The following is a 16,742-nucleotide window of genomic DNA, read 5'->3' as shown; positions in this document are numbered from 1 at the left end:
GGTGACCTCTCACTCCCTCTCCTGTGTAAAGCTGAAAGTAACAACACTTTTACAGTTGCGTGATATTTTTGTAAACAGAACCTGCCCTTACGTATCCATAGATACTATTCCAGCTGCTGGTGCAAATCCACATTCCCCCAGTCTCAGGTTTGCCAAAGTATTTCAAGGAGGAAGTCTCAAATTCCTACCCACTGGCTCTCGGGTGACATCCTGTTTTAGACTTAACTGGCTGGCACTACACATTCCAGAAACTGGGGCTGATTCAAGTATGTGAAGGGGAAACTCTGTTATTCCTGCAGCCATCCCATGTGTATTTTGGCTTTCTGAAGTGCTGGTCTCTATGACGAGGAAAACATCAGGCTCCAAGCTTCAATGATGAGAGGGGGAAATGGTCTATTTTCAGACTTTCCTGGCAAGTAATATCTTTAGACTATGCCCAGCAGATTCCATCTTTATACTTGTTGTGGAAATATCCTAGCATGTTTTATATACGCGTGACTATAGAAAGCCTTTTTATGGATAGTCTACTTGGAATTTCACCTTTTTCCAATACGAGCCTCCAGAGGCTCCTGGAAGTCAGCGAGCAAACAATCCTTGAAAATGTAAGTGTTGCTAGCTGAGAGCAAGAACTGCCCAGCTCTAGCAAGAGGAATAAATTGCTGACTCACTGACAACACTCATTGTGCGAGCTGCTGTTATTACACACTGTTCTTTGTGGAGGATAGAAACCGAGAAGCAAGGAGAGATAACCAAGCCAGTTTCCCCGTAGACAGGATGTTTAAGATCATGGGCTGAACAGCTCTTGAACATTGTTGGAAGTTGAACGGAATCTGTTCCAGAAGGCCAAAATGTTCGGAAACCAAAGTGCGGCTTCTGATTGGCTGCAGGAAGCTCCTGCAGCCAATCGGAAGCTGCAGAAGCCTCATTGGACGTTTGGCTTCCAAAAGAACGTTCGAAAACTGGAACAGTCACTTCTGGGTTCTGATTGTTCGGGAGCCAATTTGTTCAGGAGCCAAGGCGTTCGAGACCCAAGGTATGTGTATGTGGATAAAACTGACCCTCTCGCCTAACAGCGTTGTTCAAAGTGTTTGACACTTCCTCAGTAAACCTTTCAACTGTCTGAAGCACAACTCAGCTGCACAGCATAGATACTTGAGAGCCGATACTGCAAATAACCACCAAAACATGCTTTCTTATGCATAGGCTTTATTGATTTGAAGTCTGACAGCCAGTTACACCGGGGCTGAGATCTCCTTGGGAAACATGCTGAAATAGCAGCATGCAATACGACACTTCTCCGCGACTGGATCTTCCTTCCACAGTATTGCAGAAAGAACGAGGCAAGCTCAGGCTAGTCCCGCTTATCGCTGGGCACTCTCAGAACCTGACTTGCGCACGGAAGTGCATTTGCTTTGTAGCGTTATTCTGCATGCTGGTCTTCAGCATCCACTTTGCCTTCATCCTCTGAAGGTACTGCATGTCACGCTCACGAACCAGTGCTGCTCCTGCAGTTATGGAGAAAGAGGCAACATTCAAGGTAAACGTAAAGGACCCCTGGACGGTTAAGTCCAGTCAAAGGCAACTATGGGGTTGCGGAAGCGCTCATCTCGCTTTCAGGCCGAGGGAACCGCTGTTTTGTCCACAGTCAGCTTTCCGGGTCATGTGGCCAGCATGACTAAGCCGCTTGTGGCGCAACGGGACACCGTGACGGAAGCCAGAGCGCACAGAAACGCTGTTTACCTTTCTGCTGCAGCGGTACCCATTTATCTACTTGCACTGGCATGCTTTCGAAGTACAGTACTAGGTTGGCAGGAGCTAGAACAGAGCAATGGGAGCTCACTCCGTTGTGGGGATTCGAACCGCCAACCTTCTGATCGGCAAGCCCAAGAGGGTCAGTGGTTTAGACCACAGCGCCACCCGACTGCCCCTTCCAACATTCAACACTTAACCTGAAGGCAAAGCAACTTTTACGATGAACAAACAGAAGCACCCAGTCCTACAATGATGTCTGCACAGGTCTAGTGGCTTCCTACATAAAATGCCGTTGATGATGATGATGATAATAATAATAATAATAATAATAATAATAATAATAATAATTATTATTATTATTATTATTATTATTATTTGTACCCCGCCCATCTGGCTGGGTCTCCCCACTCTGGGCGGCTTCCAACAAATCTTAAAATACATTAAAATATCACAGATTAAACATTTCCCTAAACAGGGCTGCCTGTTGATGTTGGGAGATGTGTTAAAATTGGGCACAGGAAGCATGCCTAAATTTGGCAACCAGTTAAATCTAGCCCAGTATTCTGTTTCTAAAAGAAGCTAGCCAGAAACCTCTAAATTCCCAAAGAATAAATAGATACACACACACACACACACACACACACACACACAAACACAACTGGGAAGTAACAGAATGCCTAGCCAAGGCATGTCCAAAGTCTGTTTCGGGGGCAGTCAATTTCCTAGGGTAAAACTTCAATCCTCAACAACTTTGGAGTAAAACTGTAAAAAAAGAGCTCAGCAACTTTGGGGTAAAAGTGTACGGCAGTTTATTTCCTAAAAAAAGCTCAGTAACTTTGGTTGGCCCTCACACATGTTCACTTCATCAAATCTGGCCCTCTTTGAAAAAAGCTCTAGACAGATGCTACACACATGGAATTAAGAGACACCAGCTCTTTGAAAAGGTATACCAATTAGTTCAGAATAAGAGAGAATAGCAGGCATCTACTACAATTGGCTACTTCCAGGAAAATGTCCCCTCTTATGCCTCTCAAGGACAATGGCTAATAACTGCATTGATATAACACACTGATGCCGTTTGCTTACCTGTGCCGCCTGTCCATCCTAGAGCTTTATATTGCTGCAATACTCTGCCCACAGCATGTTTATTTTTAGAAACAGCCACAGCTCTTGAAGAACCAAACCGCTGCTTATAGTATCTCATCAATGAACGGTGACCGATCCGGGCACCTTTGTAAGAAGGAAATGTGAATATTAAAGCAACAGAGTAGATTTTAAAACAAAGGTAAACTGGAAAATGGGGATAACATTAGCCACACTGTGAAACTCAGAATCCCATAAGGAAGAGTTTGGATTTGATATCCCGCTTTTCACTACCCGAAGGAGTCTCAAAGCGGCTAACAATCTCCTTTTCCCTTCCTCCCCCACAACAAACACTCTGTGAGGTGAGTGGGGCTGAGAGACTTCAGAGAAGTGTGACTAGCCCAAGGTCACCCAGCAGCTGCATGTGGAGGAGTGGAGACACGAACCCGGTTCCCCAGATTATGAGTCTACCGCTCTTAACCACTACACCACACTGAAGTGGTTCCCAATTGCAGGAATGCATAACCCACTCCGGGGATCCTTGACACCATTTACAGAACAAAAACTACCACAGAGATATCAACATTTTCAAAAGTAGTGGGTCCATGGCTTGGCTTCTGAAAAACAGGGAGTCCATAGTACTTAGCTAACTGGGAACCACTGCCATAAGAGAAGGTAGGCAATGCCATTTAGGGTGGAAGTAACTGCAAATGACGTATCATGTAAAGAACATGTAGAGATTTATATCATACCTTTCTAGTTTGCAAGATCTGCAAGGGGCAGCTTACTATACCAAACAAGACTAAATGATATATAGTAGTACCTCAGTTTTCGAACGCAATCCATTCCGGAAGACTGGTCCGAGTTCCGAAACGTTTGAAAACTCAAAACGGAAGCCTCAATACGGAAATCTCAATATGAAAGCCACGTGGCATGTTCAACTGCCAAGGCTTGTTCGAAAACCAAAGCATTTACTTCCGGGTTTACGGCGTTCGAAAATTGAAACGTTTGTCAATGGAGACGTTTGAAAAACGAGGTACCACTGTATACTAAAATCCAGGTAAGAAGAATTCCACATGGGATACAGCAGACCCTGGTTGTTTACAGGGTGGATAAAAATCAATGATTTTTTTTTAAATTTAAATCGGATTTTTTAAAATAAAATGCTTTTTGAGGAAAATCTATTACCATCCAAAGGTTATTCAATCATGAAATAAATATCAGCTTTTTAATTATGTAGAATAAGGCTGTATATGTTTATTTTTTTTTGGGTAAATAAATTCCATTAATCCATTCACAATGTCATTTATGCTCTTCCAGAGGTTTTTGTAAGATTATTGGGCAGTTTCTCTGCCTACAAGATATTATCACAGATGCTTGGTTTACTTTTGCAGTTCTCAAAACTGAATTTGACTCAGCAGAGATCACATGCCTCTTCTTCACAGCAAAAATGTTATAACATGAACAGAGTTGAGAAAAAGACCTTAATCCTATTGCTCTACAAACCTATGAATACAGAACCAACCCCTTCAATGTTAAGTTTCAAGAAGGTCAGTGAATAGAATAGAAACAATATTTTTCTGATTGTTTGGAGTGGAATGGATCTAATAAATCTATTTAAATTGCTATTATTAAGGTAATGATTATTTTTCTCCTTCCCAAGTACAACAAAAAGTTGTCCAAATATGAATGATTAACCTATTAAACTGGGGATTAAAAAAACTAATATGAAAAGTTGCTTCAACTAGGGCCAGGGCCTTCTCAGTACTGGCCCCGACTTGGTGGAACAGTCTGGCACAAGAGACCAGGGCCCTGTGGGATTTGGCATCTTTCCGCAGGGCCTGCAAGACGGAGCTGTTCCACCTAGCCTTTGGGTTGGTTTCAGTTTAACCCTGATGTTTCGTTCTTTTGGGGTGATTGTGTTGTGATATCAGTACAAGCCGAGCTGCGAAGACGCTGAAGCAGCAAGGTCACTTGACTTGACTAAGAGTCATATTTCACTCTGTGAGAAACACACTGGCCATAGTAGCCCACTCACATGTGATGTCATTGTAATTTACATATGTACTCTACTTTCTGTTTTGCATCAGAGATGAAGGACGCTTTAATAGACAGCTCTGAAATAACGAGCTGGCTACGCAGAGAAATTCTGCTCTTTATCTACAATAAAGTAGATCTTAGCCTAAAAGGCTTGTGTGTGTTGTTTTCAAGCTGGGAACAACCGCATATTACATTGTGCTCCTGGACTCCAGAAGCCAGAGGGCACGGAAGCTTCGTCCGCTTTGGGGTCAGTCTCTCAGTCTGCCCCCGCGGGAAGTTTTCATAACAGATTGGTGGGCTACTTAAAAATGAGGCTGAAGTTTAGATTTAGTTTTAAATTGTATTTTAATCTGTATTTTAATGAACTGTTTTATGTTTTTGTTGTGATTTTATTGGTGTTAGCCGCCCTGAGCCCGGTTTGGCGGGGAAGGGCGGGGTATAAATAAAAAATTTATTATTATTATTATTATTATTATTATTATTATTCTAAAAATCTTCATCTACTTGCATATTAAAGTTATACCAGCAAGAATTAGTCTTTATGTAGAAAACTGTGATTTAAATCAAGCCTTACTGACTAGTGATTTAAATCAGTTTGATTTAAATCAAATCCACCCTGGTTGTTTATAATACTTCCTTAGGCACAAGGCAAACCTGAACATTTCACCATGATGCTAGACTTGCATATCTCTAGCACCAATGAACCATGTGTGTATAGAAAGCACACAATTCCGCAGAAGACCTATCTTTTAATTCCTTAAATCAGGGAGGGGGGGGGGCCTGCAATCCAGCCACCAGCTGTTCACCACGGAGAAGGTAAAACGGGTTTTTGATGATGGGTAAAGCATACAATTGCAGCTCCTTCCTCTGCAAACGGTTCTGCTGCAAGAATATCAGGAAATGTCTGCGCAGGGAGAGGCAGACTTGTACTCCTTGCAAATATGCAAAATGTTATCCATGTATTTTACAGCTGCATGCCTGCATGAAAGTTTTAGGATGCAAGTGTTTAGTAGTAGTAGTAGTAGTAGTAGTAGTAATAATAATAATAATTTTATTATTTATATCCCACTCATCTGGCTGGGTTTCCCCAGACACTCTGGGCAGCTTACAGCACATAAACAATTGTAAAACATTAGACAGAGCTTGGAGTTCTTCTTATAATCTGCATTCTTCTGTGGGATTTGCAAAGTCTTTCGCTTTCTGCACAGGCAGGACAGATTTTTTAGGGAAAAGTCCCAACACCCCTTAACACAGTTTGGAAAAGAACTATCCACAGAGAAAAGGGACAGTGAAGCTCGAGTGCAGTTACTAAAAATTAAATATATGCCTCTATTTCCATAGGAAACAGCTGTGTGTGTGTGTGTGTGTGTGTGTTTAATGATTGTGTGTGGCCTCACCCACTATTGGAATGCAGCCCCCGACAGATTTCTACTGGGATAACGTGACCCCCTTGTCCCAAAAACAGTTCCCAACCATGCTAAGAATGTGGTTCTCGTTTCATTCTGAGAACTTCAGAATTTCATCCCACTTAGCTTCACTAAGGATTTCACACATTTGGGGGTGGGGAGCTGAACACCCCTTTCTTTACGTACTGCCATAGCAGACTACATGCAACAAATAGGGGAAATGCCTCTCTCCTTCTCTCTCTTAGGCTTTTCTTCTCTTTAGTTTTGGTTAAGTGATGCTCTATCGGGGTGGATAAAAATCAAGGATTTTAAGAATAATACAGCGGTACCCCAGGTTACGCACACCTCGTGTTGCGGACGTTCGAGTTGCAAACGCCCACAACCTGGAAGTGTTTCCGGAGTGCGCGCGGCCCCCGGATGCGCAAAGCATTCTACGCACTTCGCGCATGTGCAGAAGCGCTCAAATCATGCTTTATCTGGGGGGTTTTTGTGCGTTCGTGATACGCACGCCCGCGTATCCCAGAATGGATCCCGTATGTAACCCGGGGTACCACTGTAATAATAAAAAAATCTTTCTAAAGATCGTTTTCTGTTTAAGTTACATTATAGTCCAAAGGCTAGTCATAAGCAGATAAGGATCTGTTTTAAGTTTTTCATGTGTGCTAAAACTCAGTCTGTGGTTTTGTTTTTAATTTTAAAAAAAAGGTTTAACCACATCAGTTAACAAACATGGATCCATACGCTATAATGTTTTAGTTAGATAAATTGTTTAAATTATTATTAAGGAAATGATTATTTTTCTCCTTCCAATAAAGTACAGCAGAAAAGTTGTCCAAATATAAACAGTTAACCTCACAATAATTTCATGATCATCTGTCTATGTATTTCTCATAGTATAACCAAATCAGTAATTTTTGATATAACTGTAAAAACTACTCTGAAAATTTAATTCTTCCAAAAACGAAACCTCCATCTGGTTGAAAATATTAAGCTTATGCCAGCAAGAATGAGTCTTTCTGTAAAAAAAAAAAAAAAAAGATTTAAATCAAGTCTTACTGACTAGTGATTTAAATCGAGATTTAAATCGATTTAAATCAAATCCACCCTGTGTCTAATATATTTTCATGCCACTTCCTCAGGTTGCTCTGTTTACTAGTTATCATTGTTGTAAAACCTTCGCAGCAAAATTAAGAGCTAACGCCTTCCAAGCACTAAAACTGTATTTGCTGAATCAGAAACATTAGAAACATATTATTCTTAACAGAGCATATAGTTGAGAGCGACCCCACAGCACAAGATCACCATGTATTTATGTGTGTCTGTGTATCTGGGGAGGTGAGAGAACACAAAGAACTAACTGGCTGAAACAAGAAGAGGAGAGCTTTGAACAACCAGAGACTTCCAGTGTGCCTCTCTTCAAACGAGGGCAAGTGGCTATATTGTAATGCTGTCCTCATGACAAACTGGATGTTTTCCCTGCACGGACACTGCGACCCATGCCTGATATACTGGAATAGAAGGTATCGCATTCCACACCCACGTGAATGTGTTGACCACTTCAAACAACGTTTGTCATGGGAACAATCTCCAGTAAACAAGCTGAGTCCAGGAACCGGAATGCTAGAATCCTGAAAGTGCCACCTAGTGGCTTACATGTTTAAATATTTGCACCAACAGTTTACATTGGGGGTCAGCAAAGTTTTTCAACAGGGGGCCGGTCCACTGTCCCTCAGATCTTGTGGGGGGCCGGACTATTTTTTTTTGGGGGGGGGTGAACGAATTCCTATGCCCCACAATTAACCCAGAGGAGCATTTTAAATAAAAGCAGTTACAGGTAGGTAGCCGTGTTGGTCTGCCATAGTGGGCTGAAACATTGTGTATGCCACTGAGTTACTAAAAGGGTTTAGCAGACTGCTACAGTGGGGGATCTAGAGAGAGAGACCCTGGGGCTGTAGGCAATAAGGTGTTTAACCCCTGAAGCCCAGAGCAAGGATTATAAATGGCCGCGGCAGCTGGACAAAGACACTCCGGTTACTAAGATACTCCCGTTTTGTAACTACCAGGAAGTTAACTTCATTGACGGACCTCCGAGGGACAGGTGGGGTGGCTAATTTAGTTTGACCCGGAACACCTGAGCAATAAAATAAATAAAAATAAATAAACTTAGTAACAGGGGAGTGGAGAGTGAAAGGGAGGTTCGTTGCACCCTCCCTTCAGATGTCCAGGAGATAAAAAATTGCAGAACTTTTAGAAGACATCTGAAGGCAGCCCTGTACTGGGAGGTTTTTAAACGCTTGATGTTTTTTGTTTTTGGATATGCTGTAAGCCACCCAGAGTAGCTGGGGAAACCCGGCCAGATAGGTGGGGTATAAATAAAAATAAAAATATTATTATTAAATATTCTGGGGAAAGGCAGGGACGGCTCACCTTCAAGGCAAGTCATTGAGAAGGCAGCTGTGTGAACCACCCACCGTGACTTGCACTAATTGTGCCACTGTAGAGTGAAAAGGCACACCTACCAAAGTTACTGAATCTGTAAAGTGAGCACCTGGGATGATCCTGGTATATTTCAGGAATAAGCTTACCTGAGGGTAAAATCAGCTCCATTGAATCATCGTCATAATCCAAATTCTTCTCCGGTGGCAGTTCTTCAGACATCTCTGCACCATCTCCTTCCTGATAGTCAGGGTAAGTGCTCCTATGAAACAGAGATAGATCCTGTGTTATTTCCCTTAGTAAGAACTACATGCTCAAGAAGCTCAAGACCAGCTACCAACCAGCGATGTAAACAGGTTACCCGTTAAAACTACGGAGAAGGAGTTGAAAGTCTCTTTTGAGTAATATGCCGCAAGCGGCTACATATTCTCCAGAACTGTGACAGCAAAGCCACCGCAGGGTTCTGGAATATCGTTCGAATGAGGCTTGGCTTCTGAAATCTCTCAGCACACCCAAAGCTGATCTTCTCATTCACAACTGTCATGTGGTACAGCTTTATTAGGACCAGGAAAACAGGAAGACGCCAAGCACAGGAAAATCAGGAAACATGGAGGTTTTAGATGAGAGCTAGAGTACTGCAACGCTTTAGATGAGAGCTAGAGTACTGCATATCTGAATGCTCCCCTAAATCTCTAGCAAGCATCTGTCCCACTGCTGCAGAAATGGTTACGCCGTTCTTGCGAAATAAAATGTTTGGGCTTCATGTGAGCATATAAGCAAGCTTGTCGCCAAACAGACTTCCGAAAGTTCAAATGGATTTTCGGGGAAGCCACTGGTTTTCAAGAGGCTAACAGGCATGTCAGCACTCAAGTGAGAAGACGGTTGCTTCCACATTGACAACAGCCCCACACCGCTCCAGTGAGCGGAAACTTTGTGAGCGAGCAGAATAAAGCGACTTGTTTCTAATGCCAGGATCCAACCATGGTTAGGCAGCAGCAGCAGCAGCGAAGTTGAAAGTTACTATGCCCATCCACGAGTCTTGCTTGTGTATGTTACCCAAGTAGCACAATACAAGACCAATGCAAATGTGGGCCCACTGGGCCAAAACGGAAACGTTTCATTTGCTGTGTGTCTAAATTTGGCCGCTGCCGTTTCCCACCTGAAGTCATAGAAGTCTGCAAACTCCAGAGCAGCATCTCCTTCCGTGAAGAGCTTGCAGTGGCTTTTGTCGTTCATATGGGCCTGCACAGCTTCCGTCGTATAGAAGGATTTCCCCTTCTCATTGCACCACAGGCAGATCTTCCCAAGGCCAACCTTCTCTCCTGTAGGTTGTGAGGAGAAAGATACACACACACTGTGCTCTCCCATTTTATGCTAACGCAACGTATTTGGTGGTTTCACAGCCCAAATGTTGTTCTACTGTACATCGCGGATGGGAAACCTGTGTGTTGCTGAACTCCCAAATCCAATTAACCCTGTGGAAGTTTTAAGTCTAGCAACATCTGGAAGACCACATCCCTGCTTCACATTACACAGCAAATACAAAAACTTTCACAAATAAAATAGTAAAGAGGTAAGGTAAAGGACCCCTGGACGGTTAAGTCCAGTCAAAGGCGACTATGGGGTTGCGGTACTCCTGAATGAATGAAATTTATTACGGTCCCAGACCAGATTCACATACCGTACTAAGCGAACATAAAACACAACAGAATTAAGTTTCACAATAGAATTAAGTTTGTACAACAGAATTAAGTTTGTACAACAGAATTATGTTTGCTACAATAGAATTAAGTTTGCGGCACTCATCTCGCTTTCAGGACGAGGGAGCCGGTGTTTGTCTGCAGACAGCGTTCCGGGTCATGTGGCCAGCAGGACTAAACCACTTCTGGTGCAATGGGACACCGTGACGGAATCCACAGCGCACGGAAATGCTGTTTACCTTCCCACCACAGCGGCACCTATTTATCTACTTACACTAGTGGGCTTTTGAAGTGCTAGGTTGGCAGGAGCTGGGACAGAGCAACGGGAGCTCACCCTGTCGCAGGGATTTGAACTGCCGACCTTCCGATCGGCAAGCCCAAGGGGCTCAGTGGTTTAGACCACAGCGCCACCCGCGTCCCCTACAAATATAATAGCCTTGTATCACTTCACTGCACAATAATTTCATAATTATCTATGTATTTCTAATAGTATAACCAAATCAGTAGTTTTTGATATAACTGTAAAAACTACTCTGAAAATTTATTATTCCAAAAATGAAACCTTCATCTGGTTGTAAATATTAAGATTATACCAACATGATGGAGTCTTTCTGTAAAAAAACAACCAATAAATATTTAAATCAAGTCATACTGACTAGTGATTTAAATCATGATTTAAATAAATTTGATTTAAATCAAATCCACCCTGTTTCAAATGAAATGTATTTTACTCTGAGGAACAACACTGAGATGAATGCCACATGACGTCCTCTTAAAATCAACAGATAGTTGAGGCTGGCATGTCTTAAGACTTACCCAAGTACTTAATCAGACCTCTGAAATCCACAAGATATTCTATATCTGGAATAAAGAAACTGTGAACTTTTGTCATGTGGGACACATTCTTCATGAGACAGCTTGAATGGTGGGAACAGAATAAGCAGTCGGTTACTGGGATCGCGTCTGAGCTGGGGTGATCCTTCCCAGATGCACTCTCTTCGGCTTCATCTGGGATTCCTTCCATCGGTCCTTCTTCGACCTCCAGATCTTCATCTGAGTCTACATCCTCCCAACCTTTCAAACCAAGCGAAAGCGAAAGCTTAGGAGGCATCTTTTCATGCTGACCAAAAGATGCAGGTTAACCATTCCATACAAGCGGCAGGCTAATGTTCTCATAATTATGAATGGTCTACCATCCCCTTGTGATTGCCCCCAAAATCATTTCGGCTGCTTGAGCATTCAAGTCGAACACTCAAAAAACTCCCTAAGAACACTGTGCTGTCTTCTTTTTGGTGCCTGCTTAGAATTTTTTCTTAGGTTTTAACTTTGTATTGATTTGGTAACAATTGGTTATTATTTTGGGAAAAACAATAAGAAAAATAACAATAATTTCCCCAGCCACTATGGGTGGGCCCCAACAGAACATTAAAAACACAATAAAACATCAAACATTAAAAATGTCCCTAAAAGGGGCTGCCTTCAGGTGACTTCTAAAAGTCAGATAGTTGTTTATTTCCTTGACATCTGATGGGAGGGCATTCCACAGGGCGAGTGCCACTACAGAGAAAGGCGCTCTGCCTGATTCCCTGTAACCTCACTTCTCGTACCAGTAGAAGAAACTTGTAGCTGAACGATGGGAGTGGAGATGCTCTTTCAGGCATACTGGGCTGAGGCCATATAATTGACAAAAAAAAAAACCACACCACGTTTTTGTTTAGGCAAGTCTATTGAGACATGTAGAAGCTACAAATGTTTTACCTCCTTTGAGCTACTATCAATTCTAACAATCCTTCGGAATGTTTTTCTATATCTGTATTTAACCATTGTTATGAATAATTTTCATAATGGAGGAGACTCTTGAGAGTCCCGTGGACTGCAAAAAGATCAAACTTATCCATCCTTAAAGAAATCAGCCCTGAGTGCTCGCTGGAAGGACAGATCCCAAAGTTGAGGCTCCAGTACTTCATGAGAAGAGAAGACTCCCTAGAAAAGACCCTGATGTTGGGAAAGATGGAGGGCACAAGGAGAAGGGGACGACAGAGGATGAGATGGTTGGACAGTGTTCTCGAAGCAACTAGCATGAGTTTGGCCAAACTGCGGGAGGCAGTGAAAGATAGGTGTGCCTGGCGTGCTCTGGTCCATGGGGTCACAAAGAGTCGGACACGACTGAACGACTGAACAACAACAACAACAAATGAATAATTTTACTGCTCTATATTTTTGTAACCAGCTTAGGGGTTTTCTTACAATCAAAAAATTATTCAAGCAGCCCAAATTCTCCCTATCTCCACTCTATTTTCAGCCTAGATGTAAACTGCTGATTTGAACTAGCTGCAGTACAAAACCTATTAATGGGACTTTCTAATAAACCAGGGGCCAGACAACACGAACACATGTTGTTGTTGACCACCTCCCATCAGCCTCAGCCAACATGGCCAGGAATGATGGGAATTGTTAGTCCAGAAGTTCTGGATGGCGTTCCCTGTGCTAAAGCACAACTCCCCAAAAGATTGCTGCCAGAATAAACTGCCTTTGCCCAGCCTACCTTCTTCCATATCGTCGGCCTCCTCTTCTTCCTCTGACTGCTCTCTTGCCAGCTTCTTGGCCTGTTCTTCAAACCACTGCAGCCGAGGAGCTTTTTCTGCACGCTCTCTGCTACTTTCCACAGCAACCGAAGACCCAGCGCCGCCAGGCAGGAAGGGAGCCTTCTTTGGAGACAAGGAGGGCTGGGCTCTGATGGCTTGCTGGATGGCAGCATTCATGGCATCTTTGTCGACGTTCTCTTGAGCGAGGCCTTTCTCCAAGTTCTTCTCGTTCAGGAGTTCGACCTTCTTGCTGACCGCTTGGACGGCTTTCTTCTCGAGGTCCAGGTGCTTCTTGGACTTCAGGTGGTTCTCGTAAGCGTTGAAGTTGGAGAACCTCTTGCTGCAAGCCGTGCAGTAGGTAGCAGTGGCCTTGCTCTGCTCCTCCAGCCCGGCTCTCTGCGCCAGAACCCTCTCCTGGAAGTTCTCGGCAGTGACAGGCGGCATCTCGGCGACTTTCCGTTTCAGGTTGTACCTGTGCCAGTCGGTCTTGTAGTGGGCACGCTGGACATCAGCATCCTTGAAAGCCACGCGGCAAGTGATGCAAGTGTAGGACGCCACGGCTGGAGAGGGAGGACAACACACAAACATTGTAACAGAGGTTAGCCAACACGAGCAGAAGCCTGAAATTCAGCTTAGCACAATGGTCTTAGGCACGTCTTATATTAACGTGGGAGGGAAGGAATTTTACACATCCCATGGATCTAAAAACAGAGGTTAATGAAATATGTGGCACAACCCGAACAATCACGTCCAAGTCTCACTGATTTCTCCAACAAACAAAATCAGCATCTGGTACACCAGCGGAGACCCTATCTGCCTGCAGATTGTCTCGCCAGAGTGGTGCATGCTCTGGTTATCTCCCGCTTGGACTACTGCAATGCACTCTACGTGGGGCTACCTTTGAAGGTGACCCGGAAACTACAACTAATCCAGAATGGGGCAGCTAGACTGGTGACTGGGAATGTCCACTGAGACCATATAACACCGGTCCTGAAAGAACCTACAGTGGCTCCCGGTACGTTTCCGAGCACAATTCAAAGTGTTGGTGCTGACCTTTAAAGCCCCAAACGGCCTTGGCCCAGTATACCTGAAGGAGCATCTCCACCCCCATTGTTCAGCCCGGACACTGAGATCCAGCCATGAGGGCCTTCTGGCGGTTCCCTCACTGCAAGAAGTGAAGCTACAGGGAACCAGGCAGAGGGCCTTCTTGATAGTGGCACCTGTGGGGGATCCTATTCCTTCCCCTCCAATACTTCCCCAACAGTGACTCTCCCTAGATTTCACTGACAACTAGGACGAATCCTTCAGTGTTCATATGGGAGTTGTCTCTGGGGTACCTCAGGGCTCTACGGTTGAAAACCTCTTGCCACCTATGGGATCTCCCTACCTGGGTTCCCAACTACTGCAGTTTGCCTTCCCTTTAGGCAAATAAGTGGCACACTTGGCTTCACTGTCCAGCCCTCTGTATGACAGGAGAATAAGCAAACAGTTTCCTCTTCCACAGGAAAGCTTTGTTCTCTCCTCTTAGTCACACCTCTTAAGGTACTGATACACTGCCAGTCAGCGAACGTTTAAGCACATTTAACTTTATTAGGTAACTTGAAAACATGGATGTCTTGGGTTATTACTGGTACAAATCTTCTTATCATGTAATTCAGCTTTGTTATAATATTTCCTGCATCCCTTTAGCAATGGTAATGACCTTTCCTCCCATTCCCCAAAGCCTAACCTCGCATTTTCTCTCTCTAATCCTCCACCCCCAACTGCCAAACCCCCAACTGACTTTCAAGGTTGTTCCCCCTCCTTTTAGAATGCCAATTAGCTCCGCCTCCCAGGGAACACCTACCTAACATGGGAGTGATAGGTTAACCCATAATGAATCTGAATCATCAGCAGGCATTATTCCGCCACAGCACCCACCCCGTGGAATGCCCTCCCATCAGATGTCAAGGAAATGAAGAACTATCTGGCTTTGAGAAGACATCTGAAGGCAGCCCTGTTTAGGAAAGTTTTTAATGTTTAATGTGTTTTTAATATTCTGTTGGGAGCCGCCCAGAGTTTCTGGGGAAACCCAGCCAGATGGGCGGGGTATAAATAAAAAATTACATTATTATTATTATTATGCCTTATATTAACAGGAAAAAAACAGGCAACCTGGGAGGGCAGGGATTTTACACACCCCGTGGATCTAAAAATAGAGCTTAATCCAAACAAAAACTTTGAAGTCCTATTGATTTCCCCAACAGACAAAATCAGCACAATATTGTTGGCATCTGTCTGTCTCAAGAGGCAATGCAATGAAGTAAAACCACCAGTGACTTCCCAGGGGCGCAAGCCTGGGTAGTGCGTATGGAGGTCCTGGGCTGCCCAGACAACAAGACTCCCCTCTTGGCCTGGCTGATGTGGTCCAAAGGAAAGCAGAGCAATATGTTTGGCACCAGCTTGGCTGCAGGAGTTGTAGGAAGGAAGAGTACAAGGCACCACCCAATCACCTTAGGGACTCCACTCTGGATTTCTGTTGGGATCTCCCAAAAGACTGTGGAGGTTTGGGATATGTGATTTCCTTCTCCTAGAATATGGTCTGTCTTTCCAGGTTGATGAGCTCCATTCTGCCTTTACAGCACAATATGCTAACAAAAGCCAACGCTAAGGTACATATTGGCACAGTAAATCCCAATTAGTATTTCCCACAGAACCAGTAAGAGAAGGAAATGCACTAGTTGGTAGGGCCTGTTTAATTTTTCAACTTCCATATTCCAAAAACGAGGGGATGCTAAAAAGTTGTAACATGACTAGGGAATTCAAAAAGGTCCTTTGGTTAAATTAATGTAAGCAAGTTTTTGCTTGGTAAATAAAATGTGTGCAATAGTGCATAGAAATGATTGCCAAGTACTTGCAATTATATACACACACACACACACACACACACACTGTATTGTACATATTTTCTATTACCTGACACTTTCAGAAGACAAAATTAAAATTCTCTGGTATTCCTTCTTAATCAAATGTACCCTTGCCAAGCCAAATGCTGTCCAGTCACAAAAACAACAGGTTTAAATGAATAAATAGGCAAACATTAAATTTAAGCTCCTAAACTGACACGCCCTAAGTGAACGGGCCACCTGGCTCCATCGTCGCAGAGACTTCGCACCATCCTACCTGACGTCGCCGCACAGTCGGGCGCCTCGCTGCTGCTCATAATCCAACGGCTGAAAAAGGCCGCCTCGGAAGCAAAAGGAGTTGTTTTTATTAGGGGGGGGGGAGATATCAGCGACTCGAATCCTGAACGACGACACGGAACGCTGGTGAAAGAAGGCAGCGCGATGGAACGTTGAGAGTGGAAAAGAGAACGTTGGAGCGGCGAAGATTCCACCGAACTTTGATCACTGTCGGTTCCAAAGACGCAACGTTTCCCTTCCCTTTTCCCGGCCTCGCAGCCACGATTCAGCGTCTAAGCTTTTCCTTCTCGCTCGCAGGAAGAGGAAGACGGCTTTGCTCAGCCTGACGGCTGTTTTCCGCTTCCTCCTCCTACTCTCGCGCGCCCTCTGCGCTCACGGAGGGTTACATGCTGCGCCGTTTTATTCTCCCCATTTTTTTCCAGAGGCGCAAAGAGGGGCAACCGACCCTTTTGCGTGCCCCGCAAGGCAGAGGCTGGAAAAGAGGAGGGAGGGCCCCAGCTTGGACACCCCCCAGCCCATGGTGCCACCCCCTTTTAAGCGCGAGAGCCACGGAAGGCA

General features: G+C 44.0%; 1 protein-coding gene across 1 annotated transcript; it reads right to left on the bottom strand.

Moving 5' to 3' along the window:
* Positions 1-1,189: 1,189 nt before the first annotated feature.
* ZNF622 (zinc finger protein 622) lies at positions 1,190-16,481 on the bottom strand. The gene is made up of 7 exons (XM_033154372.1): positions 16,165-16,481; positions 12,963-13,562; positions 11,234-11,491; positions 9,877-10,039; positions 8,867-8,979; positions 2,839-2,982; positions 1,190-1,505 (listed from the first exon to the last, which is right to left on the bottom strand). The coding sequence occupies exons 1-7, from the start codon at positions 16,202-16,204 to the stop codon at positions 1,378-1,380; spliced, it is 1,446 nt and encodes a 481-aa protein (XP_033010263.1). The 5' UTR covers positions 16,205-16,481; the 3' UTR covers positions 1,190-1,377.
* Between the last annotated feature and the right edge of the window lie 261 nt (positions 16,482-16,742).

Source organism: Lacerta agilis, chromosome 7 (genome assembly GCF_009819535.1).
Source record: "Lacerta agilis isolate rLacAgi1 chromosome 7, rLacAgi1.pri, whole genome shotgun sequence".
Taxonomy (NCBI): Eukaryota; Metazoa; Chordata; class Lepidosauria; order Squamata; family Lacertidae; genus Lacerta; species Lacerta agilis.
This window is presented reverse-complemented; position numbering and strand designations above follow the sequence as displayed.

Coding starts and splice junctions, on each gene's coding strand:
- ZNF622 (XM_033154372.1), bottom strand. CDS start 16,204: ATGAGCAGCAGCGAGGCGCCCGACTGTGCGGCGACGTCAG. Junction 11,492..12,962: donor GGCCGACGATATGGAAGAAG/GTAGGCTGGGCA, acceptor TTGGTTTGAAAG/GTTGGGAGGATGTAGACTCA. Junction 8,980..9,876: donor GCAGACTTCTATGACTTCAG/GTGGGAAACGGC, acceptor TCTGTTTCATAG/GAGCACTTACCCTGACTATC.